Source organism: Cupressus sempervirens, chromosome 7, assembly GCF_028749045.1.
Source record: "Cupressus sempervirens isolate cs-2001-9-10 chromosome 7, ASM2874904v1, whole genome shotgun sequence".
In the NCBI taxonomy this organism is placed as follows: Eukaryota; Viridiplantae; Streptophyta; class Pinopsida; order Cupressales; family Cupressaceae; genus Cupressus; species Cupressus sempervirens.
In genome coordinates, this window is record NC_143124.1 from 23,607,668 (window position 1) to 23,621,808 (window position 14,141).

Here is a 14,141-nt window from a genome sequence, read left to right on the forward strand (position 1 = left end):
TTGTCTTAGATGCTCATCGTAGAGGAAAGTAGAGACCTCTGCAAAAAACACGGCCACATAACTCAAAACACACAACCACATTACTCAGGTGACAAGTAAAATGCGCCTTTCACCAATGTGTTACATGGAATTGATGTTCCTCACATGTTTATATTATATCAGTTTCATCTCCTTGATGATATTCTACTCAACCAATACCAATATGGAACTTCACACGTACATGAATGGTTCCTTAATCAGATGTTTTCTCTCTCACAGATTGACTTTGATAATCATCTTCACATGTTCATCACTGGGTATGATAGAAAACGGTGGCCTCTACTTTAGTGTGTTATTTATCTATAATCATTGACAGAATCAATGATTTAGATGTTTGCAACATAAAATGGCCAAAAAAATACATTCTTACCTGCATGCAATGCCAATGGTGGAGAAGATTTCATAGTTATTGGTCATGTGAAAGAATGATCACTTACCTCCGTGGATTTGAATTATGATCTGATATATAGGACGATCAATAATTAATCACATGCTTCCATGAAATTAAATTATAATCTGATTTATAGAACGACCAATAATTGAGACTGATCATGATTTGTATTTGGAGCACATTAAGTATCCCATTCCTGTCAGGCTATTAATAACTGAGACACGTTGTTATGTTTGTAAGAAGAAATATCCTTGTGAAAACACATCATAGATCCGACACATTGTCACAGAACAAGTGGATTCAAAAATTAGAGGGAAAATATTTTGAATCCAAAACATGGATTGCTAGGCAGATCTCTTCACTCCAAAACATGGATTCGGCTTTTCAACTTTGATCTGGGCTCAGATCTCTTCCATATTACTCTGATAACAAATATGAGTTGTAAAAGATTGATTATTATTTAAAGAATGTGCATACCTTAGTACAAGAGACACGTGCATTTTCAGTTTTATAAACTGCATAAGTGATAGGAATGGTGCTATAACTAATAGGCGGTTATACTATCCATGATATTATGCAAATAATTAATTCATTGAGAAAAATCCCTATAGTGTGAATTATTGAATCTCATATCATGACTACAAAGAATACAATTAATATATAATTCATTTTAGTACTTGAATCATGTATTCTTCATTAGTTTAATAGTTTATTCTTTTGGAAAATTGTATCTTTCTTATTAAAGTTTTTTAAAGAATCATCATTGTGTGTGTATATATATATGATAGGATGAGAACAATTTTTGACATTAATTAATCGAGGAAAAGACTTATGGTACAATATAGTAATGTTATATCATGTTATACAAAGAGAGAATATATTATGGGTATGTTGAATAGACCTTTTTTAAGGAGGCGTGTAGAACAACTAATCATGCTACTCTTGAATATCTGTCTCCTATTTATAGCCTGATCATTGCAGGTATATGTGACAAAGTAGGTGATAATGTTGCTACGGTGAATGTGATACTGCTGAACAAACACTTTCGTTTGCTGTGATAGAAAATTGTTTTTCTGTTAGAAACTCTTCCTAACCTCAATGTTGTCATCTGTTCTGACATAGTACTGTCAGCCTAAAGACAAAGTTGGAAAAAAACATAGGAAAATTAAATTTTATATACCACGACCGTTAGGTATGTATTTGACATGGTTGAAATTTGTATACTATACCAGTTTATTTGTCTCTGTTGATGCTTTTTCATGCAAAGTCTGGGAGAGGGATATTTCGGTATTGTCCACAATCAGATAAATAAAATATTTTTAAAATTATTGGTAATCAACTGGAATGAAATAAATCTTTTGACTTGGTTAAATAACTAAAATAATATTGTTGAAAATGGGAAGTATTGATTCACTCTATTATCGGGATATTTTAGAGGGAGGATTAATTGTATTAATTCTAGAAAGGGACAGATTAGTTTTCTGCTAAACCAACTTTCTCTCTTCCCGTACTACCTCTCGCCACGTACTCTTCTCTCTCCACGTACTCCAACTTGTAAAGAGAAGTTCGGGGTTTGAATTTGAGTTTCACTCTCTCCTCAACATTTTCTCTCCCCGTACTACCTCTCTCTACGCACTCAAACTTTTAAAAAGAAATACAAGTTTGAATTTGGATTTTTTTCATTCATTTTTATTTGGATTTTTTTTCATTCATTTTTCTCTCTCCACATACTAGCCATTCTCTCTCTACGTACTCAAACTCTTTGCCTTAATCCTAACCCGAACAATTCCAACCCTAATTCAACTTTAAAACAACTGCTGGCTGGAAATGAAGTTCACAGATGTTTGGAGTAGTAACAGGTGCACTGTTTCATTGGAGGCCGGTTTGAAAGCAAGCCGGAGTTACAGGAACACAAACTGTGTTTTCAAAAGGCGCCAACTTTCGATAGGCTACCTCAGAAATCCATGTTGCTCAGCCGTCCCACGCAAGTCGAGGCATATGAACAGTTTAATTAAATATACTCAAGCTCATAAAAGCCGCAGGCAAGAAACTTGGGGTAGAATCTGTGCTGCCATATTTGGATCCTTCCAGTTCCAATAATGGTGATGCATTGCTAAGGGATGCATATTTTGCCTCTGATTCTTAACGACACAGGAGTTCAATTTGCAAATATAAAAAGGATTCTTCAGCAGTTCGAGTATTTTGTAGAGTACCAAAAGAAGGTGGCACAGATCGCTGGAAGTGATGAAGCGGGCATACTTGTTGAAGAGGGCCTTGTTTCCATAATTCTTGGAGGAAATGACTATGTTAACAATATTATTCGCTTCCAGTTTCTTTAAGATCAGTGCAGTATACATTATCAGATTACACAGAGCTCATAGTCTCTTAATATGAGAAATATCTAAGGAGATGGCACGACTTGGGAGCAAGGAGGGCGCCAGTGACATCGACAGGGCCATTTGGGGGTGCTCCTGCAGTTGGGTTTGTCACCGAAGAAAATCAGTGAAGATATAACAAAGGAAACGGCGAGAGACTGGAAAGGATTAAGAGTTACTGTTAAACTTACTGTCCAAATCGTCAGGCGAAAGTTGCAGTGGTTCTGAGCGCTGCAGGTCTAGTCATCAAGGCGTTGAAAGAGCCTGAACGGGTTAGGAAAAAGACCAAAAACATCCAGCATAGCGGGAACATCTCACTAAATGATGTTATAGAAATTGCAAAGGTAATGAGGCCGGGGGCCAGAAGAATCTTATTGTCATAGTAAGTGTAACATGGCTGCAAAAATAATGAAATGGAGAGAATCAAATAATAGTTCCGCAAGCTCTTCTTCATCTATTCGGCAACCAAACAAAAGGAGGCAAATTCACCAATAGAGAAGAAATGTATATTTTTAAAGGATGCCTATAATCTGTTTGACAAAATGAGCAGCCCAAATGCTAACAAAAACACTCATTGAAGGATGGAGTTGGAAATGTGCAAGACACCTGAGCCGTTTGACATAATATCTGTTTTTAGTGATTAGCGCAACCAAAATAAAGTGTTTGGACTGTCATACTAGCAGCCCGTCTTCTTACAACCCGCAGTATCCAAAAGGGGAATAATATATCAAAGAAAACAAAGCATGTGAATTGTTCGACAATTTCATCTTCCATCTCAACTTTCATTGAAGATCACAAGAATAGTATTGATGGAGCATTTGACATGGCTTATGAACTATTTGGCAAGATGTTGTGTACCTCAAGAAATTTCACCATAAAAATGGATTGGATAACTAATCTATACCATAATGAAACCTGTTTGTCATTGCATCAACACTGGCTTTGTTCCAACTGATAACATTGAGACAAAGGAAGAAAAAATCAGTACAGAACTTGGCAGCAAACAAAGTTCAGATGCTAGCATTATGACAAGATTGAGCAGTCTCTCAACAACATTGGACTCCTATACTCAAAATTTGTCAGGTTACGTGATAGAGTTGGATGAAGTTAGAAAGAGACATGAGCTATGCAAGCTGAAGATGAGTTTAATCATCATTAAAAACAAAACTTTGGCTCAGGTCATCAAATCATTTAGAGCGTACAAGGAAAACTTGGCTCAGTGTTCTCGCAACACCTACAAATCAGAGAGCAAGTTCAGGAAATATCAGTGATCACATTTAAAAGTTAGAAGTGCATTTTTCTAAAGTTGTCTTAGGATTTTATTTATGTATTTTGTAAAAAGGTCAACTTTAAAATTAACCTTGGTTTTGGTCAATGTCTTAACATTTTCTAACTGTAGTTAACCATTAAAAGTTAGAGTTGGTTACAGACTATCTTCGAAGTAGTCCAAACTCTAACTTTTTGAGTAGTTACGAACCCAAAAGGTTAGTTATTCTAGAATAGCTATAAATTCCTAAAAATCAATGTAATAAGGGACATTTTGGACTTGAAGATAGGGAACACTTATGGTCTGATAACAAGGCAATTTTTGGAAAGTGTGTACAATTGTTGTTCTTGTAATCAGTCATTTCTTACTTTCTTGGTGCAAAGAAATAAAAGAAGTACATTTGGCATTCTCTTTCTAATGAATCTGAATTGTTGAAGTGTTGATTCATCATATGATTATTTTCATAGTATGGTGTGAGTATTCATGAATCATTGAATTAGCATTGTGTCAGTGATAGTTCTCAAGTGTAGTTTTTGATTGCTTTCATTAATAGTTTACATTATTTTTATAGAAACATTGAAGTCATGTGGTAAATATGCTCTTAGTAGTTTCTTTTTTATTTTCAAAGTTTAATCCATCTTTATTGAAAAATCAAAAATTTCATCGTACGAGGGAGCTGCCCCTCTAAACACAGAGGAAGGTCAGAGGAAGGTCATATATCAAGGGTCTATCCAACTGTTGTGAATAGTTTTTCACATACACTCCATTGGACAATTTCTATAGTGACAAATCTGTTTACCAACAAACTCTAATATTAGAAAGATTTTACTAGTTAATACCTAATTACTTATATAACTTTATAATATATTTAGTACAAATTATTTATTTAAATTTTTAAAAAATGAGTTATAGACTTCTATTTGTAACATGTGGTAATGATCTAGTAAAATTGTAGATTGTTATACTTACATAAATATAAATTTGTAAATTATTGAAAATTTGTTTGGCAAACATTCTTCTTAACCAATTCTTTAGTTTAATAATGAGGATGGACTGATATTAAAAATTAACAAACAAGCATGTAGTAGATCTAAGAAGATGTGATAGTAAAATAATACATTAATATAATTGTTATAATGTTCTTATAAGTGTTGAATGCAAAGTCCCTTCACAAACCAATAGATGATCAACATGATTTCAAATGAATTAATGAACTTCTCCAAATACATATGTATGCTCAGATTAAGATATACATATGCTAGGATATCTTATAGTAACTACTAAGTAAATTATTTTAATTTTAGTTTTGAGATGTTTAAAAGAAAAACTCAAAAGTAACTTAGGCTCAATTCAACACATGTATATCTAATTTATTATGAGATGATATAAAAAGTTGAATATGAGGAGAACCTTAAAGTAATTGTGTTTAGTTGATGAAAGAACAAAGCATCATACATGAAGATATAGTTCTATAATCATATCCTAATTGATATGATAATCATCGGTAGTTTATCAAGCAATATTGATGTATAGAGTTCAAAGCATAATATAAATCCCCCCCTATGACTAATGTTTCTACTCCACGCGACCATGATCTTTTTATCTTAATTTTTGTACTATGCAAGATTTATTTTAAGTATTAACACTCACACAATTAGAACCCTTGCTTCCATTATAAAATGTCTCTCACATTTATTAAAATAATAATATAATGTAACAATACACCATAAAAATATAATGAATTCAATATTTATTTATTATTATTAAAACAATAAATTAAGATTACCATTTGATTAGTCTTAAATAAAGTTACAATTAAACATAGATATAAATAATAATAAATTTATAGAAATATATATTATAAAAATATTATATAATAGAATAGAATTATTACTCTATAATTTTTGTATTTATTAATGAAATTATTATTATCTGTTTATTATATAGATTTCTTATGTATGATTAATTTTGTACAAATATTTATCTTGGTCACATTTAATTTTTAATTTTATGTGCTTATTTTCTTTAAAACAATTCTAAGAAGTTTCAAAACACCTCCACCACATTATTTAAAGAATATTTTGTTATAAACCATTACTCTTCCATATCCTTACATACAAACTTTATTATTTATTTCTCTTTATCAACTTTCATACTTATCCACATGTATATAATGTTTCTCTCAATTTAGATTTCTAAAACTATTATTAATTGTTTGACTTGACCCCTATGCATTCGACTGTATCAGACATTATTTAACAAATTTTCGTACTTCCGGAAAACAACCCTATTAAAACATTAAATAATTAATAATTGTTATTATTCAGTCTTAACGGTGATGTGAAGAAAAGTAACTCTGATTCATATAGCCATTCCTGATAAAAATATAGATGAAGCTCAACCTCCCAAGCATACAATCTTGGAGACATATATGAAACACGAAAACGTAAGAGCCGTTACAATTAAAAACTAATTTGTCTTGGCTTATTTCAACGTAGCAGTATCCGACTGAAATTATGTATGTCTTGGTCGGAAAGTATTATATAAGAAATGCCAGTTTAAAGATTTGGACCATTTATAGAATAAGAAGATTAAGGTGTTTGTTCAACCATATCTGTATCCTCAAATAAGTTAGCATAGCAAACGTCATTTGATTTATTGTAGAGATCCTTTTTTATTTTAACTTCATCTACCCAAAACAACATAATCACCTAATTCATCGAATACACCTTCGATTGTCAAGTTATAAATAGGAGATAGAAGCTTTTGGGTACCATCAAATACTCAACACAAAAATGGCGTCAAACAGCATTAAAGTTGCATCAATGCTTCTGCTGGGGATTGTAATTCTTTGTACATCTACTTTTGCCAGTGCAAGCTATGAAGAAGGTATCCGAAAGCGTAACAATGTTGTGGTGAGGGGTAGCGTATTCTGTGACAGTCAACTATCAGAAACCCTCTGCTTATTACCAGGTGAATATGCAGTGTATTTTAATTATTATTAAGATGACACAAATTTAATAGTTTTGACAATGTCCATGTGTTAGATTTCTTATAATTGGAAGATAGTAATGAAATGGAATTGGATGCAGGTGTCTCGGTTGCCGTGGAGTGTACCATCATCAACAGCAACAGGAAATGGAAGAACAGCAATAGTATGGTTTATGTTGAAGGAAAAACATATGAAAATGGAGAGTTCACGGTGGAGCTTCCCAACATACAAAGCCTTAACCCTAAGAAGTCATGCTCGGTTAGACTTCTGAGCAGCCCTCACGAGTTCTGTGACATACCCTCAATCACTATGTCTTCCCAACTCGCCCTAACATCTTCAAATACCAATGGAATGCACATCTACGAGTCTACTCCATTGTTCTACCGTCCATCCAAACAAGAAGCTATCATTTCGTCTCTTCCTCGTCGTAGAGCTTTGCAAGTTGGCATTCCTCCGCTACCCAAGTTCGGTTTTCCTCCTCTTCCTAACATTCCTTCCCTACCCAAATCGTCTCTTCCCCCTCTTCCAAGTATTCCCCGACTGCCCAAATTGAGTATTCCTCCACTTCCTAATGCACCTCCTCTTAATATTCCAAATCTTGTTGCTCCTCCTCTCCCTAGTGCACCTCCTCTCCCTAAGTTGAGTGTTCCTCCTCTACCTAGTGTACCAACTCTTCCCAAATTAACTGTTCCACCTCTTTCTAGCGCAACGCCTCTACCCAAGTTGAGTGTTCCTCCCTTCCTTAATACACCTTTTTTACCAAACTTGGGTATTCCTCCTCTAAATATCCCTTCTATCCCACCTTTTCCCAAGCTTAGTTTTCCTCCTCTACCTAATCTACCTTCCTCATTTCCGCCTTTTCCACTTTTCACTCCACCTCCACCTTCTACAAAGGACGAGACACCTTAGATCTTAGGAAATATTCCTCAACTATATTCACTTTTACATATGCATTTCTTTTGGGTAACACTTGATCTATTTTATATTTTTTATGTAAGATTGTGCTATTGTTACATCATTTGTTTGAAATAATTGGTGATACTAGTCCCATTCCATGGTGTTTGTTTGTATCTAACTTTTAATATATATTCTTAGTATTCACTATTCTATAAAATATAATGTTTTGAGTTTTTTATTTAATCAAGATTGTTAAATTTAATGTGAATTCAAAGTCTGCATTTTCTTTCTAAGTTAAAGGGTGTTTTAATAAGCTTAATCTACGAGATTGTATACATAAATTATTTTAAATTTTTAATAATCTTTTTGAAAGATTATATGAATTTGTTGCCTTGGTATTTACCTTATCCCAATTTCAAAAAACAAAAAAAAATGTTCAAATGAAATTTTAGATAAAGCTTTAAAATCGTCATGGTTTATACAATTTTTGGTGGTCTTACTATCTTGAGGGTTTCCCCACCATCGTTATTAAGATTCCATTTAGATTTGTAGCAGTTATATCTGCACATATTCTTATGGAATAAAACTAAAATCTATGTCAATCTCCCTAGCTAAGCCAAAACGATAATATTATGTGAAGGATTGTGTTATTGTTATATCACTTGTTTGGAATAATTGGTGGCACTCATCCCATGTTCCATGATGTTTGTTTTGTATCTTAATATTTTATATAATGTTCTCATTATTCGACATTTATTTATAAAATATAATAATTTGATTATTTTATTTAATCAAGATTTTTAACCTTAATACGAATTCAAAGTCTTACTAGGAGTCTCGTGTATTTTCTTTCTAAATTAAAGAGAGTTGTCATACCCTTAATCTATGAGATTACATGCAATAATTATTCTAAATTATTAAGAATATTTTTGAGAGATAATTTATTAATTTAAATTGGATATTGAAATATTTATTTCTTTGACATGGAATTAAATTCACTTGTGCTTCATTCATCACAATATGTTTTTATAATAAGATAAATTGGAAAAGGGCTACAACCCATAACATCGAAATAACACCAAGTTCATCAGAAGTCAAAAGGGGATTCACCAAGAAGGAATACAAATAACTAACCACTACAAAAATTAGGAAACTACAACCAACTAAAGCTAAAAACTACTAAAATGAGAAATCACCAACAACTAACAAAATCTTGAGGAAAATTGCCAACTAACTATAACTAAATAAATGCTAGAAAAAAACAAAAAACCTCAAATAGAAGCACCACCAAAACATAGACCATGAGTCATTGCAAAAAACTCCAACACAAGAAGACTAGGAACCATCCCATTTGACCTTAGACAACACATCCCACCAACAATTGATTCTAACACTACTTATTAAGCTCTTTGAGATTCTCATAGCAAGAATCTTTTGATGACATTTGACGGTTCAATTGTGCTCTCAATAGTAGCATTATTGTGTTTAGCCTTTCTAGATGGATTGACCCTAGTTGAGATGATCTAGGTCATGGAGGGGGACACAACTTGCATCTTGTAACTAGATGAAATAGGAGTAAAAGTTGGGGTATACAATAGTTTTCTAGAATCTTGAATATCCATCTTTGTTGGGTTATCCAAGTCCATCACGTCAGGATGATCCATAATGCGTGAATATCTCCTCCATTATTTTGGTGCATCCTTCCCTTGAGATGGTCATGGCACCAGCTCTAGGGCCCTTCCTTTTCTTATTTATCCTTCTTTTAATCAAAGGGGTTTTCTTCTCTTGTTCTGTGTTTTCCTTAAGTTTCACTTGGACTAGCTTCATCCCTAGGGCTTCATGGGTAATTGGCGGGGCACTACTAAGTGGGATAGAAATCCCTACTAGGTTGGCCTATAGAGTATTTATCAATCTTTGAGACTTTGCAATCTTCTTGGTTACTTATTAGTAATGTTGGCAATAGACTCATCTTGTATTCTTGGTTGAGTCGATGACTCACCATCCTTTTATTTTCCTTTGTCTCTACCTTGTGGATGATAGGATGTAGGTGGTGCTTCTTCATACTATTTGGGAAAAGGAGCCCTCTTGGGATAGGCCACCTCAAAATTCCTAAAGCTCCTTTCAGTCACTTTCTATGTTATCTAAAATATCAAAATTGGGTCATGCACATGCTAGACCATCGGGGGAAGAGGAAGGAAGTCTATCTTCTAACTTTTTTAATCCTCTAGAAAATCACTTAAATGCTTGAAATTTTGTGTGAATGTGTAGAGACGATTATCCTCCATCTTCCTAGTTATCATTCAACTATATTTCTTCTTCCATGCATCAAAATGACTTGGGAGATCTGCCAAGAAATCCTCCAAATGTATATCATGGGGCCTATTTTTTATGCTAGCTCATCTAACCCTATTGGAAAGATCAAAATCTTGCCTCTGCAAAACAAGAGTAGAGCAAAAAATGGTTCTCCCTCGGTAGGGACACAAAACCAATGACACCATCCAAAAAATAAACCAAAAGACAACTACACAAATAGAGACAAAGGAAAACAAGAGAAAATTTGAAGAAGGGAGAGAATGTCACCAACCTGATAACTAGATGTCATTTCTAAGTTGCAATACAACACACATGCTATCTCAAATGTCCATAGCTAAATCAAATCACTACTCCTACATAATTAAGAACACCATAATTCCAAAAATGTCACTCACACAACATAATTATCATAAGGTAAAAACTAAAATGGAACTTATACCATCTAAAATAGCCTAGTTATTATGATGCTTAATGAACAAAAATTACTTTTACCTTATAGGTGAATTCCTTCTACATGTTGACCTAAGTGTTTCTAGAATTTCTTCGCATTATATTAAAAAACACAAGAGGAAAAAAACCCACAAAACCCAAATTTTGGTTCCCACCATCAAATCTTTATGAATATCTTCATTTATGCTATGAGAATGAAAAGTACATGCTCCTAGACATGGGCCACAAGAATTTGAGACCCAAAAACTAAAAACACTTCCACAATGCTTGCCTCCAAAGAGACAAGACCGAAGCAAAAAAGAGCAAACCAAACTTTTCACTGACAGAAAGTAGGAACAACTATGCAAGGAATAAAAAATGGGGACTCAACTAGGCAAAAGCCTCATGAATTTGAGAACACCAACACTTTTCATTTGAAGTGTACAATTGCCTAGCCTTATGAAGCAGATTCTAGCAAGCACAAACTTAGGGTTTATATATCCTAAATTAGCATAATCCATGAACTAAAAATGCCAAGTTGCTACATGTGTGCTTTCAATGGGGTATATCATTCAATTTGTCAAACAAAATAGAGAAACCAAACTAGCCCAGGAATTTTCCCTTTTGCTTAAATTGAAAATTGTGTAATTTTGAGGATTGGGAATTTCTTTCCTCCAGCTTTTGTATTATGTCTCTAAGGTATGAGAGGCAATACTTCTTTCCTCAGAATCATCAAACTTAGTTTTCTATTGCTAGGGTTCTTATTTCACCATCCCATCCTTATGCATATAATTTCTTTAAAGGAAAGAAACACCTACTTCCCTAGATATCAGTTAGCATTTGGTTTCATTAAGCTTGACCATGATTGATTTGTTCCTTCAATTATATTAATTGATTTTGTTAACAAAAATTATCAATAAGATTTAACTATCATAGTTTAAAGATTCATATACATACATTTTAATAAAATATTCTATAAAATCAATATATGAGTGAGTTCAAATTTAATTATAATTCTAAAGTAATGTAGATGAATTATATTTTGAAAGAAATTCTTAATCATTAATATATATCTAAATAATTTTAAAAATAGAAAAATGAAATGATAAAATTCTTCACTTCAAATAGAAGTTAAATGAAACTATTATTAAATTTATGAATTTTTTATATATAAATAAAAATTTGATAATAAGATTTTGCACTTCGAAAAAAGATATACTAAATTATTATTAAAATTTGTAAATTATAAAGAGTCTTAGAGTCTATATAAGTTTAAAACGCCACTAAAGGTATTACATCATTTTTACTAAAGAAATAGAATGTTATCATTATTGGTGTCCTTGGTATCATAGCTCCCTGTTGTGTATTATTAGTAGGAACAACTCTTTCGTACCATATGCACTACTAGAACCTATAATAGTAATCTGATTCACTTTTATTAAAACTCTCAAATATATCTCAATTAGCTTGTATAGAAATTAAAAATTTCTCAAGCCGGATTATAACTATTTTTTACAATGATCTTAGACAATATTGAGCACGCACGAGTTTAGGAAAATATTCAGTGCTTGGTGTTCCTGTAACATGGGAATTTAGAAATATCTCAAGTTTAAATCTGATTGTGCTTTTATAATTATGGATAATATATGATTATCTTCTTCTTAATTCTATTTTCGTTATAATGTCAATAATTTTTTATCTAGGTTCAATCAAGCATCTATACAATTTATCTTAGATAAAAGATCTATGACTATACTTGTGTCCATGGCTAAAAGAAGACAACACATTTCACTATTAGTATCTGCATTCTAAAGGCGGGGATTATAGTTTTTTTTTTTTTTTAAATCAAAATGTGACATAGCACTTCTATAATATATTTATTAATAAACTAGTTCAAGGGCTTATTAGAGAAAGAACTAGAACAAAAACTCTAAATCGTTGCCGAAGTACAAAAGTGTTAAAAGTTGATATGTCATACCAGGCATACCTACAACAAAATACAATTTCTCTACACTAAGAAAGAGTACCCAAAATACGATATATACCAATACTCAACAATGATCAGGGTCCAATTATGCCAATGAACCTCTCCTTCTAAAAGATTTAACTAAAATCAAGAGAGCTTTGAACCTCCTGTCTAATTGGAGCATTTGTGAATATGCACAAAGAATGTGCAAACTAATAGCCATGTGTCAATCAATTATAGTACTAGTTTCTATTAAGCTTCATTCATCTTCTTTGTGTCCCAAATATGGCACTTTGCTAAGCATGGGAATTTCAAAAAAATAACCTCTGAATGGCAAGATTCAAATATGGAGCCTTCGCAACCAAGATTAGCTAGACAATCAGCTAGTTTATTGCCCTCCCTCAGAGTATGAGAGAAACAAGTAGCTTGAAAAGAATCAATTAAATCCCAGCATTGTTGAAGGATATAGGCTAGTTTCTAGGTATGAGAAGATTGTGAGAGACAAGAGTTTATAATTACCTGAGAATCACCTTCAATATGGATGGTGGAAAAATTACATCTCTTTGCCAAAATTAGACCTGCCAATAGGGCTTGAGCTTCTGCAAGGTTGCTAATACCAACTAGTAAAACATCTGCTTTGATTGCAACTACTTCACCTTGCCAATTCCTAATACAAGCACCCAATCCTAACTTACCAGGTTCCTACGAGAGCAACCATCAAAATTTAACTTTAGAAAATTTCTAGAGGGGGGAGACCGTGTTACATGAAGTCGATCAGATTGATGATTAGAAATCCAGTTTGTAGAGAAACCTGGAGGTAACTTAATTTGTTTCCAGATTTTTAGAAGAAGATAATCCCAAGCAGATACTAAAATATTATTCATACAATTGAATATATTTGCATTTACTCTTTCTAAAATTGCATTCTCAATCGCATCTAGAACAGATTCTAGGTTTGATTTTTTATTACAAAAAATGATCTTGTTATGTTCCCACTAGATGGCCCACACCATAGTAGTTGGGATGCACTTCCAAATACTAGGAAATAGAGATCTTGAGAATAGAATTGGCCAAGATTGAAATAGGTCCCAAAGACTATTTGGCAAAGGTAAAGACATTTGAAGCTTGTTCAACACAAAAACCCAACACTGATAAGAAAAGGGACACTAGAGAAGGAGGTGATATGTAGATTCTAGCTCCTTGTTGCATAATTTGCAAATAAAAGATTCAGCAATACCTAGGTTGGACAATCGTTCACTGGTGAGTATTTTTTTTCTTAGAGCTAGCCAAGCAAAACATCTAGCCTTGGGCAACATAGTGGAGTTCCAACAAAAGGAAAAAGCTCTACACTTCCTGCTTGAATTATATGTTTTTCGTAGACCATAGTAACCTTCCTTGATTGAATAATCACCACCTTTGGTTGGGCCCCATATAACTATATCTTCCCTATTAGAAAGAAAGAAAATTCTTTC

At 32.9% G+C, this 14,141-nt stretch overlaps 1 protein-coding gene across 1 annotated transcript; it reads left to right on the top strand.

Moving 5' to 3' along the window:
- The first annotated feature begins 6,866 nt into the window (after window positions 1-6,866).
- LOC149545240 (uncharacterized) lies at window positions 6,867-8,204 on the top strand. Its single transcript, XM_089790605.1, has 2 exons — window positions 6,867-7,045; window positions 7,165-8,204. Exons 1-2 carry the CDS (start codon window positions 6,868-6,870, stop codon window positions 7,971-7,973), a joined length of 987 nt encoding a protein of 328 aa, XP_089646731.1. The 5' UTR covers window position 6,867; the 3' UTR covers window positions 7,974-8,204.
- The last annotated feature ends 5,937 nt before the right edge of the window (window positions 8,205-14,141 follow it).